We start from the raw sequence: 23799 nt of genomic DNA, 5'->3' as shown, positions 1-23799 counted from the left end.
TACCAATTTATGTCCCCTTCAATTAGAGGTGATTTTGTTAATTCAGTGGTGAGGCATCTATTTTAAAAATCAAAGTATCATCCAAAAATATCCACAAATATTGCCATCTCCCACTACACTCGTCTCCACCTCAGTCTCCCAGGTAACTATCTATTCCTGAAAGACAGTGTTTCTTTTTGGGCCTAAAAGATATACGTTAGTTTCCTGTGTGGTCTGATTATTTCTTCTGCTTATGGAGAACAAACTTTGCAGCCTTTCCAGTTCTAGCATTGTCCTCCACCAACACTCAGAGATTTCCAGTAAGCATGGCTGACACTGAGTCACGCTTTCACTTCCTGTTTTGTCTCCCAGTATTCACCTGTTGTGGGACAGCAGGTTAGTCACTCAGAAAACATTTCAGTAATCAGGTCAACGATGTTGTATTTAGAAGTCTATTACAGAACAACCCCTAATCATAGGAAAATAGGAGTTAGCGAGACCTCAAGATTCCTCTGGCCCAAGGCAGGATCGATATTACCCATGTCATGTCCAGCAAACATCTACCAAAAACCCACCTACAAAAATCGTTCTTAAGGATCTCTGACGGTAGAAACACTACAGCAAACTCAGGCAATAAAGAATGGAATATATTTCAGTGTTATTTGTAACTGCTGCATTAATAAGCTTTTCTAATGAAAGCCTTTCTTGATGCAACTTAAATTCCCATTACTTTTCCTTGCAGAACAGCACATGAAATTGCAACCATTACACTGTCTGAGGAACTACCACCGCACTGGAAAAGAAAGTTACTTTGTAAGGCTTTCAATAATTCCATCTGTACAACCTAGGATGATGCTAGTCTTTTCTGCAATGGCATGATGTTGTCAACTCATATTTGACTGGGACTGTTTTAATTCTGTGATCCTTGTCTGAAGCAGTGTTAATTACATTTGTCTTCTCGAGCTTGTATTTTTGCATTTTACTATTTTTTCCTAAGTGTATGATCATTTCTTCCACCAATGTTCATCTAATTTTTCTGGACTATTTCTCTAAGCGCCCTAATCATTACAGATTTCAGCATGCTCCAGCATATTTATAGTCCCCTTCAATCTCACATTATCTACTCAAAGTGGACTAAGTGATAAAGATTTTCCTCACATCTTTTGCAAGTTTATTTTTAAAGCAATTGATTTTTGAAGACATTTACTTGCTAAGACGAAACGTGAAGGTATTTGAAATAAGTGAGAAGTTTTAGAATCAATAGCCCTCGTTTCAAACACTTTGAGCAACAGTTTTTAACTGATCTCGACTTGTCACATAGAGCTTTCTTGGGTACAAAACCAGCGTCAGTTACAACAACCACATTAATGTGTACACATCGGCAGACAAAATGCCATGCTGCCAGCTTATTAATATGGTTGTAATTGCTTCCACTTACACTGAGCTTGTACGTGTGAGTGAATACAGCAAGCTGTAATCATACGTGTAACCCTGCATGCATTTGCTCGGTACCAATTCTCATTCTTTACTTGCCCTGGAATTTCCCTGGGGCATCTAGTGTTGGAATTCCTAGAGTCCCAGTTACTTCAGGGCTCAGCAAATATGTCACAGGCTCAAGCAACACAATGTGCTATGCAATGAGGAACCCTGTTGCTTCAGTACAAAAACAGGAGGTGCAACTCTGCCCCCAGGGCAGGGGTACCCAGAACTGGGTCTGCCTGGAACTGGGAGGTGACACAGGCAGTGACAGAAAATGCAAGCGCTGCTGCTCCTATCGCACCACTACCCCCTTTTGCAAGACACCACCACAGTGGTGGGCAGGGAGCACTAAACACTCAATTCTAGTTACCAGGAAGGAAAATGCAATAAAAGTTATTTGAGCTTGCAATTAAAACACTGTAGAGGCAGCGCCCTCTAGTGTTTATGAGATGAAGCAAAGGTCTTAATTGAACTTTTAAATTAAGCTCAAAAAGTTCAACAGTTTCAAGCACAAAAGGGGAACTTTTAAACTAAGCTCGGTAATGCTGCTTACACAACCTCTGTGACAGCAGACTGGCCATCAGCCAGAACAAACTCACTTGTGTGTTCTTCCCCAGACAGTTTCCTGCAAGTAACTTTAGGTTACCCCGGTTTGGAACACCCAGAAGGTTGGCTTTGTGATACTGTTACACGCTGGCTGTAAAGTCTGAGGGCGCAGAAGAAATAGTATCGCCTCATCATACTTCATCTCTAGAAGATCCAGAAAAACAGCATGTTTTGCCATAGTATCTAGAGAGACAGAAGCAATATCACTTTGTTTTGCAGGTTTTACAAAAAAGAGTACTGTCTGCTTCAGTATTCCCTAACAATAGGGGATATATATCTACAAACCGTTACAAAACACAAAAACATGCAGTTGGACACTTCCTGGGGCAAGTCTTGTCTTGGAAAAATTAAGCTGGCCTAAGCATTTGCTTGCCATTTTTCAGCTAAGAGGCTTCTCACCATGCATTTTACCCTACTACACACACTATTAAGTCGCTAATAAACAGTACATTCTTAGTAGGTTCTGTATAATTGCTGGCGCTCCTATTTTGGAGTAAAAAGATGTCCAACAGGTCTAGGACTTTGTTTATAGCTTGCTTATTTCTGTAATCAGGAATGACCTAATGAGGCAATGTAATAAAAAAATACACTATATCAACCTATATCAACAGAAGAGCTTGGGTTACATGAGCAGCCTTAATGGTATACTAAGCTTGAATACAAAGCTGTTTACCTTCTTATGTACTAGTAGCTTATCGAGTTTGCATTATTTTTGTGGGGTCCTCATGGAAGTTGTCAGCCCCTCTGATCCTTAGAATTGGTGGGCAGAAGCTGTTGTGGAAAAAAAAAAAAGTCTCTCTCTCTCTCTCCAGGGTTTACGTAAATCAGACCCTGTCAGGAAAAATTAGAGGGGAAAGGCTGACAAAGTCAGGGCTTAAGGTTAGAACTAAGAAAGAGCAGTGCATGAGGTTCCAACGACATTAATGAGTTCAGAAAGAGCTTATGAAATGAAAAGTTGGTCTCTCCAGAAGCTCTATCATACTGGATGAATAGAAGCAGCCTCAAGTTTCAGAAAATTTCCTGTAAAGCTTCCTTCTCTGATTGACAGGTCTAAAGAATAGGTTTTGAGAACACCACGTCATATCCCCTTTTAACAACATTCTTATAATCTGTAAAGTGGAGCAGAAAAAATTAGGCTTTCTCCAGGAACAAACCATAGTAACAAGGTGCAAAAAATAAAAATAAAAAAATCCCAGATAGTTACAGTGCATGCTCTTCAGTGCTGTATTACATGCATTTCCAAGGTGCTTATCACAACAGGGCTAGGGTATATGAAACATATCATGAGTTTACCTCATTGTGAAGATGCATCACGAAAAGACATGCATGTTCTCACGAGGTAACGCAGCAAGGAAGACCACATTGTGGTATTATAAAGCATCTAGAGCTGGTATGCCCCCAGTAGGGCAGCACAGCCAGCCATAACAAGGCAACAGCTGTTGCCATCCTATCTTTTGCTATCTCTTTTGCCCTTGGGGAACACCCTGACCTTGAGAAAGCCCCTTTCTCTTGCAAAGCATTATGGATCAGTGTGACACGATCCCAGGCAAGCTGGGTATGAACACCAGGTGGCAGCACAAGCTGCAGTTGTGTGCACTGAAGTGCCAGTACGCCTGTCCAGGGGAACGTTGACCTCACCAAGAGACTTGCAAAAAAAAGCCTCAAGTTATTCATATCCAGACCGCTATTTCTCCACATTCTAAACGCATTCACTTAATGTAGAGAGTTGCGATACTAAACCACAAACGTTTTTGTGTTTGGTAGATAGGTTTATGTTTTAGCTCTAATTTAGTGCATATCCACAAAAGTATGCAATACCCTCCCCATACCATCTATAGCATGACAGCATCTATAAATAGTCCCTGCTTAGCAATTACATTAGCAGTATGAGGCTGCAGGGGATATCTAGGTTTATTTTTTACTGTGTACCGACTATAAAAGTAATACAAATCAAACTTCAATTCTAAAAAGAAACTCATGTAAGCCTTTCTGATGAACTTGGAGAGTTCCCTTAACTCCTGGATTCCCTCCCTTTCATAAAATTCTTGCACATTGTCAAACATTGAATTGAAAACAGAATTTAAAATTTTTCAAATTTTCAACATAAGTAACCAGAAATTAAACTTCTTGTTTAGTTATAGTTAATTATACAGTTATGACTACCTGGTCAGAAACCAAAAATCCCAGATGTCATACAAGCCTAGGAAAATAATTGTTTGATGTTCACATATGGCAAAATCCTCAATTCCCAGCAGCTGAACAGTCTGCATTTGACCACTCATGCAGACAAAACCCTTAAATAATGCACAGCACTACCATGAATTGGTTCTTAATGCACACACTTTCTGGTAGGATCACAAATCTTTTATTTCAGAGAGGTTCAGGTGGCCGTTCTGAAAAGTGGGATACAAATTAGAATCGCTTCCGGACTATTTCATTAATGGATCCTAAATAGCACCAGAGTAACGAAAACTGTTGGCTTTGTGACATGGAAGAGGGGGAAGAAAGAAAGATCCCAGTAACTTTCAGATGCGATGCAGCTGCCAAGCTATATAACCTTTCAGAGAGCCCAGACAACTATTTTATGGCCTGGTCTTCCTTCATAGAGCCAAATTTCCATACTGCAAAGCATTAAAGTCTCTCAAACAATACCAAGAAAACAGGGCTATCATCATCTGAGGAGGAATAGGCTCATAAATCCCCTTGATATAGTCACAGAAGATGTCCTACAAAGAACTCAGCCAAACTCAGAAGACTCTCTATCTCTACTAGAAGAAACCGTAAAATTAATAATATACTTGTGCTTCCCCTGGCTTACACCCAAATGTATTATAGTTGACTTTTCCTCCAACAATATCAGAATGTCATACTAATCCCCCCCGATCCTGCTGCCATCATCTTTTGCTGCTCACTGGAGTGATTCTGCATGGCGGAAAATGATGGCAACTGCCAAGATTCGTCAGCCTGAGCGAGCGGATGTCAGGCACAAAGAGCAAATGCAAAAGAATACTCTTACTCGACACAGACCTGCAGGTCGGGGAGCCAGTTTGTGTTCCAGCTCAGCCATTACACGACAAGGGTAAATCGCAAGCATTTCCATTCCTGACTCCCAGCATACGAAATGGAGGCAACTTTCCCAGGAGCATAATGAAGTCCACTGGGAGGCTTTTGACTCGTTAGTTGGAGTGAGACATGCAAGCATCACATTATCAAGTTGACAAAGTAATACAAAAGGGCACGTGCAGGTTTGGGAAGGGATTTCTTTAAAAAAATCAAGTAAAGTAGAAACTCTTTCTGATAAAGAGGCTTCTTTGCAAACATCATGCTACTGCAATATAGCTGTAAAAGAAAGCTAAACTGCCTTGCCATTCAAAATAAAAGCAAAAGAGTAAGGCATTAAAAATAGGCTATTAATAAGTTAAACTACTCAGAACCATCACTGGGACAGAAAGGAAGTTTATAATATTTGTACAGCTACTAGCCCTCATGGCACATGTTCTATCCAGTATATAGCACATTAATTGTTGATGCTCACAGTGCTGAACAGAGTAATTTGGAATCTAAAGGCAAGAGGGATACAACTGCCACACCACAAATAGGGCTCCATTTTTTCTCTCTACAAAAAAAAAAAAAAAAGAGAGAAAGCTAGCCTTGTTAATTTCAGCTATACAACTTCGTGAGGAACTTTCACTTTTACCAGGATAAGAACTGAGGTCAAAAGACTGGCTGGCTCCTCTCTGGTATTTCTGGTTAAGTTACTCTTTGTGACAAGCTGACAAGAACAAGAACGATCCTTTTGCTTACTGAAGTTTAACCTTCAATTCCAATAAACTGTTCCTTGAAGTCCATCTGTAATTGCTGACTTCTGCTCCATTTCCTGTCACCATGTCTGATGCTATCACTTGATTGAAATAAGCCATGGGAAGAGGAAGATAGAATTTTATTTTTAAAATTCCAACATCACTTTTTAGAATTACCACTGACATCGGGCCCTAGCCAATGCATCTGTCTCCTCCACACAATTTTCTTAGCTCTTTGGCCTTCCAATTCAGTAATATCTCATAACCTGGACAACTCGTCACGTTACTTGCCAGAACAAACCTGGGACAAGATCTGCAAAGCTCTTCAGAATGCAGTAGGTTAACCACACATCTGATGCAAGCAGCAGATAAAATATAGAATTGTTCAATTACGTAATGTTGTTGTTCTTGGAAAAGCTCCCAGATCTCTATTAGTGCAAACTGGTGTCCATCACTCCCAGAGCTGTCATTGCTTCAATACTTATTGTTCATTGAAGAGCTCAGGTCCCCACCAGGCAAAGAACAGCAGCTGTTTAATAGTTAAATAGCTCCTATAGTCTGCAAGAACAGTTGGAGGGGAAGCAAAGGAGGGTGAAACTGGTGCTCTTAAGGGGGCTCAGTCTTAACTTATGGCTTCTCCCCTCATGTAAAAAACAAACGTGAAAAACTATTAAATACTTAAAAATAAAATACCAATCAGAATAGGCTTGAATTTTCATTGACAGATGGACAATTGAAGATGTTCAGCTTTCAGATCCTGCAAATACCATCAACTTGGCAGTTTCATTCTCCTATTGCCAGAAGGTGAATTTTGTGTTCCCAATCCCTTCTGAAGAACGTGATGTGAAAGAAATGGGTTGAAGTAGGTTTTCATGCCCAAACTTTCTCCAAGTGTTGTAAGTGCATTCAAGATTTATCGTCCCAAACTACAGATTGCACTTAAACAAAAAACTAAGCACAGAAACTAAGCACAGATTGTCTTACGTAAAGACAAGGCTGAAATAACCTTTCATGGAGTGAACTATAAACAGTATCTAACACCACTTCATCCACTATCCCACTAGTGTCCTCTGGGTACTAGCATGCTTTTGAGCACCTTTAGTGTATGAGAGAAAACAGTGTAAAAACCTTTCAGTTATAAAACTTGAGTAATTTTAAGTATTAGACATTGTCTATCACTCACTCTAAATCCTGTCTTGTTCTTCTTACTGCATTATTCGATGGCATAAAATCACCAACTTCAGGGAGTCAAATATCAAACATGATTATTCCTGTTGGTCCTTGTTTCCATTTTCTTTACAGTATCACAGAAAGTTAATCTATCTAAAAAAAATAAGGAACTATGGTCAAAATCGGTGAAAGTTTAGATAAATATATATAGTCACATTATTACAGCATGACTCACTGTCAAGCACCAGCCACTGTAGAAAAGGATCTGCTGCTGCCTACTTGCTCTTCACTCAACATGAATCCTTGTTTGTAAAAGAAACAAGAAGTTAAATATTACAGTTACGTAGTTCCTAAAATGTGTTTTTTCTTACACATGGACTTGAAACTTACAACAGATACACAAACAGTACATATCATAGCCCTTTCCACTGCAGAAAGGTAGTTTGCTACACTGCTAGAAGCAGACATCACCTTAGTCTGATCTTAGCAGAAACACCTTGTCAATCAACACATCTTCATTAGAAACTCCAGATCCCAATTCCTACTTAAAGCAGAGGAGGAAAGCTGAAGAGCTAGCACTTGGGAGTAGATTTGTGACAAGGTGTCAAAAAGGTTGAGAAGGAGTTGAGAAGTGTATGAGGGAAGGAGGAGGGAAGCAGAGAATTACTGAGGTAAGCTCCAGCCATTATTTTCTAAATCAGAGTTGACCAAGAGATTCTGCTCCAGTTAATACTGGCTGATTTTAACCTCTCTACCTCCGCCACCTTAAGCTTTCATGTAAAAAACTAGCAAGTCCCTATAAAAACAAACATAATGCTTTCAAACAAAACAAGCTTTTCCTTCTTGAGGAAAATCAGAACATCTTCAACGATCTCAAGGTATAAGAAAGGAGGGGTTACGCATACTACAAACACACATTGCAGCCAAATTCAGCAAGGGCTTCTTTGTCATGTACGTTTTGTCTACCTTGACCACTCAACTTATGATTTATACCTCCAGATGGAGTTGTACCATTTGTATATCTATAAACAACTTTAATGAGAATTCAACATTTTATCATCTTGTGTAGTTCATGCTTTTTAACAGTTTTAATAGACTCCCTTATCTATTTGCCTTAAAAAAAAATCTGTTACATCAAATACCCTTTTCATTCTCCACTTCCACATGGATAGGTGATTATCTCTCAGGGACAATCACATCTCACTGCACTAATCTAGAGCACATGGCTTATGGGTAATTAAAGAAGGAAAAGATTCTCTTTGTTCTAATTTATAACAAACTCGACTTGGTGTAAACCTGGAATTACTCAAGTATTTTGCAGGGTGCTTCCAAAGAGTGGGTTTTTAGCAGCCAGCTGTCCTAACAAACGAGAAACTCACCCAGCTTCTATTCACGTTTCTAAGTGGTGTTGATGTTGTTCTCCATGTACAAGACATACTGGGTAATTTACAAATACCGTCTGTTTATTATCATTATTTGTACATTTTTATCATTGACATTTGAAGAAAAAGTTTCAGAAATATTCAATATGCCTGTTGAAGGTAGTTTGGACAGTGCCACAGTAAGGACAACTCTCTGGCCTGTGTTTCAACATTCCTAAATGCCCAGGTAACAAAGCAGCAGGCAGCTAAGTATAGATCCAACCCTGAGGTCTGGAAGTTAGGCGGCCAGAAATCTGCCCATCACGTACCATCTCCTGCCAGGAAACTGGAGCAGCAGATTGTCTGAACAGCGTTTCCTGGAGAGACGGGTCAACACAACCAGTAAAGCCTGGAACAACATCCAGCCAAATCAGAATCTGTGCCTTTTTCTCAGCCCAAGTGATGTACATAGCATGCCAAGGATTTTAATTTACTAGGGGAAGAGGATCGGGTTTCACAAGAACAATAAGAAAGTAAAGCATTACTGGATGCTGTCTCTTAAGAGAAGATTGGAAGAGGATGAGCCAGAAATTATTCTCTTATTTGCCTGGAACTAAAGTATGTAAATGAGCAAGTAATGCTGCCAGAAAAACGCTGCATCTGATCAGATACAAGAGCAGCTGCCGTTCAGGATACAAGATGTGATTCCATCACCACGCATATGGGAACTCCACGTGAGATGGCCAGTCAGAGCAGGACTGACATGGGAATAGGCTAAGCATCCCTGTTCTGAAACAATGGAACTGAACTATTGTTTTTCTTCCCAAACTTTATCCCTCAACTCTTAAACGGAAAGAAACCTCAATACGACATTGCTTTAGGGAACTATTACACCTTAGAACCTAATATGGATACAAAACACAACCATGCAACTCAGGACCACTGACTTTCTGGAGGTTTATGAAGGGGAGAAAAATGAGCATCACTACACAAAATCACTTACTGCTCTTTGAACCCCTCCATTACCTTCTTTTTAAAATCCTTCCCCTCTAATTCAAATTCAGTATTACACCTACACTAAAAGCAGCATTAATCATAACAAACACAATCCTCATTTGTTTCAGACCAAGTCACACAGGAACTCAGCAAGGGCTGACAAGTTTTATTATTTCTTATTACTCTGCCACTTCCCAGAACTAGATCATTCTATTTTCAGCTCTGACAGAGCTGATTCAATCAGCAATTTTAAGTATGCTTTGCAGCTGATTTAAAACGTACACTCCGGGCACTTCTCAATGGCCAACACTTAAAATGCACAGCTCAGATCTTTCTTTTACTAGCAGTAGTTCCTCAGACCTTTCAAAATACAGTCAATTTACTAAAAATTAAAGGCCTAGTAGGGACATAGAAACCATTAAAACTCATCACTTAGGTGCTGAGATTGCAAAACCTGGTATTCTCTTCTTTCACTTGACTACTTCCCCCCTGCTCCAAATGACGTTTCCAAACCCACAGATGTCCATCTATTACCAAGAGACCCTTTCCAAATCAGGTCCAGATAACTGTAACTTCTTTTCCCACACCCCTCATTACCCCATATACCTCAGATCCGTTTGTCTTGTCCACTCCTGTCAATCTATCAAGCTTCGCATTTGTGAGTTTTACTCCATTCTTCTCTGCAAAGCTACCACTCCTCGCCCTTCATAAATTTAACACATACTCAGGAGCCCACAACAAATAAGACACTGCAGAAGCTGTCACTGAGGCCAAGCAGTGACAGACCCACTCACAAACATCACTGTTCTCAGCTTAAGAAACCTTGCTCTAGAAGTTTGCCACCACCTAGGGTGAAGCTGCTCTTTTGGAACCACATTCCAGTATTATCTTTAAGTTAAATCATTTCAAAGCCTATTGGAGGAGCTACGATGTTACTATGATTGCTAGATGCAAGATTACATAAGCCATTTGGACTTAGGTACAGATCAAGTCCACTTAAAATTAAAAGCATTCAAGGCTCAGAGACTTGACCGTGTCACAAACGCAAGAGCTCAGTGCTTCTCAACTTTGCACACCCATTTGTCCCAAGTAACAGCTCTCTGAATAGGAAGCATGTGAAAATACAGATATCTAAGTAATTGAGTTTGAAGCTTTGTGTTTAACAGAAACACTGTCTATAATGAAGAAACTGACAACTGTTAGCATTTCAAATTACTCACCCTTCACGTTAACCTCTTGACACAAAAAGGTACTATCTTGGTATTTTACTGCCAGTGAAGGACATTCTCAGCACGGACAGGAAACATTAATTGAACATACAGATAGAAATTAAGGGAAGTAATACAGACCATGTCTGCACTGATTTTATTATTGCCTAGACAGTCACAAACGAAACATCCCATTGTAATGACGACGTACCATGAGTGGATATAACAGCTGTACCATTTGGAACTGCAAAGACAATCTGAATTCCAAAATTTTAAGCATTTCCAGCCATAAGCTACTTACCAGTGCTCTGCAGTCCAAAAACCCAAAGCTCGCAGTTACGACTGCTAGTTAGTAATGCCACCATCATATTTTCCATACTCAGCCTTTAAAAAACTCTTCTCCATGGAGGCTGAAAATTTCCAAGTTTGGTATGAAACCAAGCCTTCACAATAGACTTTTTTCTTTGGTTGATGTGAAATGAAGGAAAATCCACTCGAGTCAGATTACAAAAGAGATTTTACCCACCAAACAAATGAAATGCCCACAAACAGACCAATACGAAGTTGTTAAAGCAACTGCATTTCAACACCTCTAAATACTTGAGAAATTTGCTCCTGTAGGTACAAAAAGTTTTTTTATTTTCTAGATATAATACTGCCTCGTGGAGATTTTTTTTCTTAATGAGCATTAAAATGGCAACTACTACCCTTCTCAATACCTACAGTAAAGGACAGCTAATAACAAAGTTTATTTGGTGAGATCCTCAAATGGCAAGAACACAAGATATTCCACTCAACTGCTTTCCTATTAAAGGACACAAAAGTTTAAAACATTACTGAACATTTTACTGAGATTTCCGATTTCAGGTGTTCTACTTTCATATATTCCATAAAGCATTTTTGGGATGTATACCACTGACTCACACCAGTACTTTCATTTGTGTCTGAGCTAAGAGAGCTCTACCAGCTGTTTTTGATTAAGCTCTGAGAAGCCCCTAGCAATCAAACCAATAAATATCCATACTTAATAATTAAGAATGGAGGAGGAAAAATGCCTGCAGCCACTACACTCCACGTACATGTCACATCTCTACTAAATTTTGCATTAGCATGTATCTCACATTTACACATACATTTTCAAATACTGCTGGCAACTTTTAAACATTTTTCACCAACAAAAACAAGAGGGCTTCAGTTCATCTTGCAACTGGTTTTAGCTTCAAAAACAAAACGAAAACCCCACAAACCTAAACCTGCATCTCTTCACACACAGAGCTGAAACCTTCTAAAACAATGCATACATTGCCCAATTAAAATATTGAACAATTAAAGACTTGTTCTAGGGCTGTATAAATCTCTCTCGTATTTATTCCATAACTCAAATTCTGCCAGAAGCAGTTTTGTGGGTAGAACAATAAGCTGCAAAACAGATCAGTCAAAACTCATGTCAAACTGCTTTATTACATCTTAAATAACATTACATTTTAATATAGTATCTATCTTGCATCCAGCTTTCTTGAAGTACACTGACTTTAAAATTAAATACAAAAGGTGAAGAGGGATACAGGGTGTGGAGAAAGCTCTACAGAGTAGTTTCATGAAAGAGAGAAAGAAGGAATTCATTTTATGCCAAATCCAGGCCTAACGCACAATTACAGCACATTTTTGTACAGAATGTTGCAGAGAAAACAAAATGGAGAAAAGCTACTACTGCTGCTAGGAAGGAGCATTTCTGGATACAGTGAGAAGATAGGAAAGTTTAACAGAACAATCCGCTGTCCAAACACTGCTGCTTTTAACATTTTATTTGAAAAGAAAGCCAGGAAAACCTGCTCATTACAAAAATGACTCTAATCAGATGCAAAGGACTCCTACAAGAGGAACTGGCTGTGAGGAACTGATTTATAAAGAAGATGGTTTAGGTTCCCTCCTCCCACACCCCAGAATCTTTGACAGCGATTGTTTGAACAGGCCGTTTCTTTAAAAAAAAAAAAGTGACTTATCACGCTACTCCAAAACGTGCATAGCTTTGTACTTGAGTTCTTCATAGATTTATGCACAGAGTAGCAACAATAAATGAATACAGCGACAATGGTTACAGTTTTTAAACAGGTTATTTCTTCAAAGAAAAAACATCTAGAGGACTTAGTCCAATATGCACTTTTTAGCATTTCTACAGCATGCGATTCTAAGAGTAAACCCACCCAATATGGCAAACAATCAAAAAGGTTTTTTTGTTTAACTTAGAAAGTTCAAGATCATTATTTTCAAAACATTGATTTGTACATCATTTCATACACAAAGAATTGACTCAATACCCAAGTGTAGGATAGGTCTCTTTTGAAAACAGAGATTCCTGGTTGTTGAGACTACAGGATAGTGTTAGGATATATAAATTGCCCTTTCAAGTGGACAAAACCAAAACAGATTAAAAAAATCAGTGTGGTGAGAAGAGGGGGTAGGAGGGACCAAGGATTGCATTTGTTATCCATAAAAGGTGAAAGGATTCTTTAAACAAGCATTCATTACCTTGTACAGCATGTGCTTGGTTACCTTACTGCTTAACATTACCCTATATATGCCAAGTTTTGTGCAACAATTATTTGTGATACTAGAAAAAAATAAAAAAATTAGGGACTAAATTTACAGCGTTAATAACCCCCAGATGCTCTGGGCTAGGACTCCCTTGTTTTGCTCAATTAAATACATAAACAAATGTATTTAAAAAGGAAACTTGAAAAAAATCCTGCTACAAACATGACTTTAAAATTTGCAAGTGAGTGAGATAAAGTCCTTAACTTTGACTTGGAAACTACAGTGAAAGCTAACTGTTTCACAATTATGCTCAAGTATATTTTCTGGTCATGCTTTTATGATAGTGTTTGATTTTTAAATTCTCAAGACAAAAAAAAATGGTCCCAAAAGGAATGCACAATTTCATTTTGCTTACAACACAGAAATTCTTCTTGGAAAGGTAATTGTGCTCTTCATTTCAGCAACAGGAGACGGAAAAGATCTTGCCCTTTGAAGTTGGGGAGGATGGGGGTCCAAGTTAGTATGGTTGGATTGGATATGCTATCATTTTAAATTTTCAATCGTTGGAAACTTCTTCCAGTCACGGAGTCCGCCGCTCTTCTGACACACAGAAAGATGTATTAAGAGTTGCACTTTGATAAATTCTAGTCAGGTTTCAAGTTTTGCTCTTGCTACCCACTGATGCATTCTGCCATTATCTCCCCATTTTCAAGAACACCATTTATTTACCAACCCAGACTCAAAAGACCATAGAATCATCCCTACCAGGGAAATAAAACCTGCCATAAATAGCTGACCACAAAAACGTCATTGCGTACATTAAACAAACAGCCTCCTAAAAGCAAACGAAACAAAACGCTACACTTGTTTTTTTCCCCCATGACTTTCCCAACTCGAACTATAAGCTTACATCATCAGCAAAAAAAGCACTGCTTGGACCTGGAAAAAAGCATCTGAACACCAAAAAACGACAGCCTTACTTAATTTGCTATGTACTTACTTCAGTTCCAGATCTTGAGGAAGCTGTCCCATGATCCTGTTGCCACTGCCATACCATCATCAGTCACACCTAAGCAACTGACACGGTTATCATGACCAGCAAGGACACCTATAAATAAGAACATGCAACAAACCTATTACATTGCTCTGATGATTTCTTATTTCTGTTCAAGTAACTCTGAGGCAGCCGTGTTTGGATTAGTCATCCTATACATCCAAAAATTCTGAACAAGAGTGGTTTAGATTTGTAAATGCTTCTGCTTTTTCAGGCACAAACTTAGAAATAACTGGGTGGGTTTGCAAGGCAGTAACGCAGAAAATGCCGACTCCAAAATTTTGCATATACTCTGCGTTATAACCTTACTGCCTTCTTGTGAGTTGTGAAATCACTGCCTTGAAAATCCTGCCAACAGTGTCATGTTAACACAGTTTAACCATACACTGCACAGCACTTAGTATTTCCTCTCCGCAGTGGTTAAGATCAATTAGATTTTGCAAAATTTTGAATGCACTGAACAAGAAGCTGAATTATGTTCTGAACACTGAAGCGTTTTCCATCTATTTTTATCTTACTATGTTTATAGGCACTTCCAAAACTTCAACACCTACATAGTTTTTGCCAATATGGAGATCTGCTGCAAATCAATCATAGTACCATTAAAAATAAAACAACTGAGACACTAAACTAAACAGCAAAAAGGGAGCCAACATTTACCTCTATTCCCTTTAACTGTTTCAAGGAGGTAAAAACAAAACCTACTTATGTTTGAGCTCTACACAGCCCACTGCACTGAGCTAAGATATGCTTGATAGATTGCATAACAGACTGATTAATCTTTCTACATCAAATTACACTGCACACAGGACTTACCTCCTTCATATTTTGGGGTTTTTCCCCTTTGTTTACTATGAAGGAAGTTTTAGTTCTCATACAAGCTAGTACATTTAAAGAATTAGTGATTTTTAACTCTTACTTCAGTGTAAAAATCACTACTTCCTACACAAGGATTCCTGATGTTTGAAAAAGTAACTGCTTTTATCAAGTGTATCAGAAATGTAAGACTGTAATACCCTTAATCTCCAGAGCCTATTAAATCTGTATACGAGTCTAAGGCTCAGCACAGGATTCTGCACTTCTGCAGCAGAAACCAAATCGTAAGTGTTGAAGTGGATGATACAATCTTCAAAAATTCAGCATGATACAGAAGCCAGCTGCCAGAGCTGACGCAAGCGCCTAGGAGTTACCTAGAATTTGCTGGGAAATAGCATTAATACATTAAAACTGACAGTCTGCCACCACCATCAGTAAGTGCTGCAATTTGATAAACCAGAGAGAGAGCGAGCCAAGAAGGCTTACACAATTTGTTCTGAACATATCAGCTACAAAGGTGTTTAATATAGAATCAGGCACTAGGCAAGTGTAAATTCTGCTCAGCAATCTAAGTCTCAGAACATTTCAATAAGCAGAAAATTTAAAGCAGTTGCTTAAATCAGTTTAAAATTTGGCAGTTAAAAAATCGCATTTCATGAGTACACGGACTGTATAATACAGATTAGTATAAAATTTTTTCCTCATTTCTACAAGTAAGCAAGATCATCACCTCCCCTCCCATTCTTTGTCTTCATGACGTAATTTCAAAGAAGAAATACAGGACAAAACACAATTGAGTAAGTCACAAAATTCTCTTCCCTGGTCATCTCCCTCAGTACTTTGTTATACGCCATCACCTATATGATATTTCCAGAGCAGGTGAAACACCATTTGTGAACCTAAATCTAGCTGCTAGTTGCGTAAAAGGACTTACCTGCTCATCTGATTTAATAAAGCATTAAATATTTTATTTTCACAGTACTTAATTACAACTAATTGTAAACTAATCTAAATATTAATGAAGAGCAATTTCTCAACTCATTGCCAAGTTTTAGATACGTATAGGCCTACATACGCATTTATGGTCTCAATAATTAAAGTACAAGAATTTTGAGCTACAAATCTCAACACACAGGTGAGGCTGATTTCAACAAATGCATTTCAGTATTTCAGTAATTGCATTTGGCATCATTAACTTGCAAATAGAACCAAATGCTGTTAATGTGCCCACAGTTCCAATTTCTCAGCACTAGTAGAAAACTGTCATGAATTCTGGAAGAAAGAGTAAAATCTGAGTGCTAAGACAAAGCTGATAAAGAAATTAAGAAATCAAATGGAAATTACTTAGGTGTAGTCCAGGGTTACATATTCATATCTTTTCTACCTTTAGTACACAATCCTCTCAAAGCAGTAAGTCAATTTGCACCAAATAATGTACTTGGAACTTATCCTTCCAACTCCACACAAAGGGATATCCTGCTTGGTTGGTGGTTTTTGTTTCCTTTTAAAGCAGACCTACGTAATTTTAAAAGCCCAGAAACACTTTATTCAATAACAGAGTAGGCTCCTGTCATCATCCCCTGTTCTGATACAAACAGCAACACATTTGTGACATAATGTGTACTTTTTCTCCTTTTTTCTAATAGAATTTTTGATTTTAAAGAATTCCAGTTAAATTATCTGAACTTTTGGGACATATAATTCCTATTCACTTCCTCAAGGGGAATCTGCACAATCTTTTTATTCTGTTGTCCCTACAGTTACTGCTACAAATAAATATCATAAAAGATACGTTTACTTAAGTAGCCACATTGATGAGTAGCAAAATTCTTACAAAAGAGGTAGATTGCCTGATGTGGCACCTTCAGCGATCCTTTTATTAACCCATGCTAAAGTGTCAGTTGGTTTCTACTTTAAAAACTCACACGAAATAACTAAGGAGTATATTTTAATAAAACCTTTCTGGCAGAAATGTTTAGTGTACAAATGATTTGGAAATGATGAAAATCAATGGACCCAAACTGCTGCTTGACAACTACAATACCATAAAATCAATGCAACTATTCAGTGGAATATGAAATATCTGACGGCATTTGATAGCTTATCCACTTCCAACTTGTACTATTTCTGTAAGCTGCTCTGTCAATTGCTGAAGTCAGGAAACAGTAAGACCTCCATTGAGGAGATGGTAGACAGTACGTTGAATTGCTTTGAACAACTCATGTAAAACAACGCCATGAGCTAAATAAAATAAAAATACGTACAGCCCCCCCATCACCAAAACCATGTTTTTAATGGCAGTCTTCCTGTTCTCAACCATCCATTGTTCCCTTTCATCATTGAAAAGTATTCCAATCGATTTTTTATTATCGGTAAGCCATATTTACACTGTTGGTCATCTTAAAACAGGCTATCACTGAGTTCTGAAGTTGAGACAGGGACTGTTAACAAGTCTGCACGTGTCACAGCTCACACACTCAGAATGCCACTGTTTCTCATATTTAAAACCAAGTATGTTTACCTGCTCTATCAGCTTTCAGTGTATCCCACACGTTGCAGTTAAAGTCATCATAACCAGCTAGGAGGAGACGTCCACTCTTGGAAAATGCTACAGAGGTGATGCCACAGATGATGTTATCGTGTGAATAAACCATTAGTTCCTGATCAGCCCGAAGATCAAAAAGCCTGCATGTAGCATCATCCGAGCCTGTGGCAAATGCATTGCCATTGGGGAAGAACTTCAGTGAGGGGCAGAAGGGAATAGGAATAAAAAAAGACAAAAGATTGCATATTAATTTCAAAGTAGCTGACAAAATGGACAAATTACTCAAAAGCTGCCATGTACATTATACCTGGAAAACACAGAAGTTAAAAATTAACAAAAAGCTTTTCATCTGGCACTCAAGTATAGAGCCCATCACCTCCAAAGTACTCCACAGCTGTGCGTTTGGAATAGAACTTTACCCTAGCTCCGAAGTTGGACTTGATGTCTGCCTCTTTGACTAATTATTTTGTAGGGACCAAGTACAAAAAGAAAGCACCAATAAAGAATGTTCCCCTCTCCACTACTGGCATATGAGCAAAAACAGTGAAGGAATTAATAACAAGTGTAGAAAAACTACCTTAGTCACCGTTTCCACTTACCACAATGGATATCTAGCTGTGGAGAAACTACACCACACAGTATATGCTTAATAGCTGAAATGAAAGCAATATAAAACCAGATTTAAATCCCATGTCCTCTGTTCAAGCTGATACTTACACAGATGGCGTTGATATCCGACTCATGGCCAGTGAAGGTTTGCCGACACATTCCTTCTCTAACATCCCACAGTTTGGCAGAGGCATCACAGGCACCAGAAACAAAACACCGGGCATCAGGAGCAAGAGACAAACTCATGACATCTCCAGTATGCCCAGTAAATGTAGTTGTCTGCTGACCAGTTTCTATGTCCCAGAGAGCGCTTGAAAAAAAATTAAAAAGGCAAAAATCAACACATTCACGTCATCTTTTGTGCTCCATTAGAAAGTCTATACAGCAAATTTCATCTAAACCTGTTAATTTCTCTTCTAAAAAGAGAATGTCCATGAAGTATTATAAAAATATATTGAGAGTACAAAAACAGACATTCTTTCCTGAACTACTTGGCTATGTTACACAATAATTGTACATAGCAGATTTTAAAAGTCATCTTCAATTTTTAAGATATTGGTGTTTTTAAAACACAGAACAGGGGAAAAAAAAAAAGACTAATGTTCATGGCTGTTTATACACAGAGCTCCTGAACCATGGCAATGACTTCACTGTCCAGTGGATAAAGTAGCAGCTGTAAGGCTACAGCAGTAGTTGAGTCAGCCTCCTTTTATAATATCACTGTGAATGTATAACTTTGTGAATTATGTTTGTTGTCTTAAAGCCACATCATTTTCCCCAAGACAGCAAAATCACTACTATGATCAAAGAGTGTAAAAGAACGAAACAATGCAACTATCTCTTTAATTTGTCTAATTTCTCAACAAGCCAAATCCATCAGCAACAGATTTGCAAATAAAAGATCGTGGTACTTTGTCACTCTTAGAGCCTGGCTGATCCGAGCTGCTATCAAGGACAAATTTATCCAGACAACCATCAAGTTACTATGATAACTCCTGAAGCAGTTGTATAATCTTTTAGAAGAGCCTTATTTTAACAGATCCTGTTGTTGGTTGGTGTTTGTTTTTTTTTAAAATGAAAATTATATTTAGGAATCTTTCAGTATAAAAACAAATGTCTATATTCAATAGCTACTCAAAATCAGTGACTAATAGATGGGTCTTCAAAGAGACTGACATTGTGTAGGAGAGGTATATATTAGACAACCTTTGCTGTAAGAACTGCTGCCTGGGAGGAGCTGCATTGCTTTTAAGAAGCAGATATAATAGAAAAAATTGATGAAAAGAAGATTGAGACCTTTTTTGTTCCGAAGCTAGTATTTATTAAGACAAACACCTACATTCTCCTCAAAAAAACCCATCTGCTGTCACCGTAGAATATTTTCTAGGAGCTCTTCTGAATAGTAGCATTTTGTATTAAAAACATCCAAATATGACTTTCAAGAAAAAGTAACGAAAACTGAATACTGAAGTACTTGGAGAAGAGTCACTAGTCTAGTATACTGATTTCTGAAAGCCAAATAGTTATACTAAAAATTACCACATACCATCTTATCACAAAGAATTAGGTCAGGCTCTTCAGAACATGGCATAACTGAACAGCCAAAGCTAAAACACTTGAAGACCATGTTTTCCATTATTAGTAATAACATGACATATGAGCAATAATCAATCATGTTGAATCTTCTGGATGACTATCAGCTTTATGAAGAATTAGGTTTTCTTCAATATCAGAGTTTAAATGTGAAAAGTCTTTACTAGCAATCATGTCACAATTTTACTGCTTACCAAGTGGTGTCGCCAGAGCTGGTAACTATTTGATTATCATCCAAGAAACGACAGCATGACAAGTATCCTGAAAGCAAAATATGTTAGCAATAAAATCAGAGACTACTCTTCACACTGCATACTGACTTAGATGTTCCTTCTTCCTCCCCTGGAGGTGCTGCAAGATGCTGCTACTATACATAAAACACACCACAGACATTTTTACACGGGAACCTTGGAAATTGAGACAAAATATATTAGGCTCTCCACAGGCCATGCACAATTCAACCAGTATAGTAATACATTAGTATCAGCAATTGATCTAAACAAACACACACAAGAAAATTACTGAAGTAGGGGTCTGAAAATATCTTACTGGTTTTCTTTTGGTAGAAAGTGGGCAGAGGAGGAGAAGGGGAAGAGAGAAAGAGAGATGGAATAGTGAGGCAACCTCTCAATCCACTGGCCAACCCGGACAGAAGTACAGGTTATCTGGCACTGTACACTGACCTTCCTAAGAAAGTGGATCTTTACAACATCCAGGAGCAACAAATGTTTGTGGCATGGACCGGATCATACAGCTATTGAAAAAATAAACTACATTCTTGGTCAGTACAAAGAAGCAAAGAATTATCTGAACGCTGTGAACCTTCTTTCTACTGAAGGACCAGATGCCAAGCTATCAACATAGTAACTCTGGTTACAAAATCAGTCTGTCCCAGCCACCTCTATGTCAGTGTGTTTTCTAAAGCACAATCAATCTTCTGAAAATTTAAGCTATGGCAAAGTACGAAAATTTGTAAACATCGGCTTCCAGCTACAGGTGTTGTGCAATTCACCAACGGAAAAGCAGCTCATTAAACTGCTCCTGTGAGAAGACTGCACATGGATTGGTCAGGTCTCAAATGTATTCTCTTGACTTCCCTATTACAAGGGAATTCTGCCTTGTGTTATGCAAAAATCCGTGTTTTCCCAATACAGCGTATAACCTTAAAAAGACCATTAAACGGCTGGAGTACCACAGAAATAATGCTCTTTTTATTGCTAAAGCCTTTTTATATGCATACACAAGGCCACTCACTGAAAGCCAAAGCTCCCTGTGTCCAAAAATCATTCCAATTCTCCTTGTGCCCTGAAAGGGGTTTGTGTGGTGGGGAGAGGACCTCCTAATAAATCACTAAGTGGTCACATCACAACCACTATTATTATCTGAAGGTCCAATCAACATTGGTTTCCCACACCCTCGACTCCACCCCGAGGGTACAGAATTCTTCTAAATTACATGAATCATACCACAGAAGAAAACCCACTGAAAGAAAATTAATAGCAGTAAGCCCACTTTAATACACATTCAACTTTTTCTGTATAAAGATTCATTAATGTACAACTATTCATTTCTGAGTAACTTTAGTTTCCTTCAAAGAGTAGTCTTCATACCATTTTCTTTACCCTGTAACTAGAGGTTTGATGAAACAGAAAAAACAGGTCAGACACAGAATCCACCTGATGCTTTCTCCAAAGAACCATTAAAGGTTTTCTCCAGAGCCAAGCTGGCAACCTCTAGAGCAATCCGTGTCTGTTTTGCTGCATTTCGGATTACACTTTTTTGTGGAAACAAAAAGACAAGAAAAATGATGCGCAGCTTCTCAACTGCAGCCTTACAGCTGAATCCCTTTCTCAGATTGCTGGAGGAATTACTGATTCTGCAAAAAAAAAGCAAACTACTGATGTGTTTTACAGGCTCAGTACTTCACTAGGACTCTACAAGATACAAGAACACACATATAGCCAGAATTTTCATTTCCAGTGGAGTTTAAGAAACACCCACCCATCTACCACCCTTCCTCTGAAAAAAATCCAATCCCATTCACCAAAAAAAAAGCAAACTGTCCATTATCAGACAATATACAAAAGCAGTTCACACTTGGTAGGTGCTCATCTCCCTTAACTGCATTGTTTAGGGAGCAGAGAGTATCTTCACTCAGCAATTTTGCTTTTAAAGGTACTTTGTGACAATGAGCTTCTTGGATCAGAAAGAAAAAATTTCAACTCATCCCCTAAACTTAAAAAAAAAAACAAAAAACCTTTGCAACACCTGTGTTTCTATAGTCCTTCTTACCTAGCTAGATGAATTCTGCTTCATCTGTCACTAACAGAACCTTGCAGCTGCTGTTTACAGCCTAATTAAACTGGCAAAGCCTACAAGGCTACCTTTCTTGCCTCACTCACGTGACAGCCCACCTTAGAAACAGAAACTTAAGGTAAAAATTAGGGTACTGTATTTTAGGCAAAAAGGAGAAAAACAATCAGTTATCATCCAAGCAGTTAAAACTGAGAGAGCTGTATAAGGCTTATGACTACCAGTGGCTAAGGATCAAACAAGTAATTCAAGGTACTTTTAAAAGCAACAGCATGAAAGCTAGTAAAGCTGGAAGCAAGAGGAGAAAATTGTTTAGAAAATGTGTTTTGTAATTACATCTCCCTTCCTGATAAATTCCAAAACACGGCAGAGGGACTAATACACAGAAGAGTTTGAACAACTTATTAACAAAGCCATGCCACACCAGGCAGTAAAATAACATTCCAATGAAACTTGAATAGATTTAAAAAAAACAATAATCTGCACCATGTACTTAGGCAACTTAGATCACTGGGTAGGTACTTACCTGTGTGACCAGCTAGTTCACGGCTGACACGTACATTCCCTTCACGAGTTTTCAAGTTATAAATGGAACAGATGTTATCAAGACCACCACAAGCCACATAATTTCCAGAAGGAGCATATGCACAAGTCATGACCCAAGATGAACGCAGGGGAATAGCATGCACCTGAAACAGACATATTAAATCCTTCATCTGCAGAACAACTCATTCAGTACTTCCCCATCAGGAGGTTTTCATCTCCCTCTCTCTCAAGCCACACATCTTTTGGTCAAAAGCACAAGAAGAAAATAAATAGCTTGTAAGACCGAGTAATGATGTAATTAAAACCTTGGATTTGCCTTTCCTGAATTCAGTTTAATCAGCAATTTTGGTAAAAACTAAATGATTTCATTTCAGTGCTCTGATTACTATTGGTTTGTAATAGGTTCAGGAAAATATTGACTTCCAAGTACAGTCAGCAGAACTGCCAATTCCAGGCTTAGATGCTATGCTGTGAATGAACAAGTGAGGAAATTGCTACTCTCACTGCCATTTAAATCCTTCTTTGGAAATCCACTGCAAGCAATCAGACTTTGTGTTTAAATAACTCCCCATGTTTCCTTGTCATTCTGTGCTCAACAAAACTTTATAAAAAATATTGAAACCAAACATTTTCTATCTTGTTAATTTATTGCATTCATCCTTCAAATTTGTTCATAACATCTCTGAGAAAGGGATCATATCCTTATGTATATCGTGAGCTCCCATGCAATATTCACGATGCTCTCACATTTCTGAAGTAAATAGCAAAGACTAGTGCCTGTTCCTCCACTGCTACAGTTAGCAGTGATGCAGCAGTGATCAGCAGTTAGAGAACAATACTGTGCTAACAACATGACCAGATCATTTTCAGAAGTTTTCTAACACGGAACTACCTAGAATATTTACCTTGAGTCACTTATCATGCAGAAAAGATCTTTTTATGACAGCTGTGTTACTTCCACTCTGTGCTGCAATGGCCAAAAAACATCTGCAGGCTATCATTCAAATGTTTTGCATCAACTACTTCCAGGTGCTACCCAGACAAATTTAATACTGTTTTAACACCAAGCTATTTGTTAGCTGTAATTCCAGGTGTTTTTTTGTTTGTTTGTTTAAGAACAGAGCAAAACCAACAAAACCCACACAACTCAGTCACTACTTCACTGAACCAATCTTGCCAACAGTTATGG

The 23799-nt window shown here is 38.3% G+C and overlaps 1 protein-coding gene across 12 annotated transcripts in view; it reads right to left on the bottom strand.

Annotated features, from left to right (window-relative positions):
* Positions 1 to 12041: 12041 nt before the first annotated feature.
* Positions 12042 to 23799, bottom strand: part of GNB1 (G protein subunit beta 1) — a 45369-nt gene continuing 33611 nt past the window's right edge. For 8 of the 12 annotated variants that reach the window (XM_040533204.1, XM_040533203.1, XM_040533205.1 and 5 more), the window contains 6 exons: positions 22591 to 22753; positions 19946 to 20012; positions 18267 to 18468; positions 17526 to 17742; positions 14135 to 14242; positions 12042 to 13734 (listed from right to left, as the gene is read on the bottom strand). In XM_040533204.1, coding sequence (XP_040389138.1) covers positions 14136 to 14242; positions 17526 to 17742; positions 18267 to 18468; positions 19946 to 20012; positions 22591 to 22753 — 756 coding nt within the window. In that variant the 3' untranslated portion in view covers positions 12042 to 13734; position 14135. The remainder of the gene's footprint in view (positions 13735 to 14134; positions 14243 to 17525; positions 17743 to 18266; positions 18469 to 19945; positions 20013 to 22590; positions 22754 to 23799) is intronic. The other 4 variants (XM_040533215.1, XM_040533211.1, XM_040533212.1 and 1 more) reach the window with 1 other exon arrangement.

The sequence above is a fragment of the Cygnus olor genome, chromosome 21 (genome assembly GCF_009769625.2).
Source record: "Cygnus olor isolate bCygOlo1 chromosome 21, bCygOlo1.pri.v2, whole genome shotgun sequence".
Taxonomy (NCBI): domain Eukaryota; kingdom Metazoa; phylum Chordata; class Aves; order Anseriformes; family Anatidae; genus Cygnus; species Cygnus olor.
This window is presented reverse-complemented; position numbering and strand designations above follow the sequence as displayed.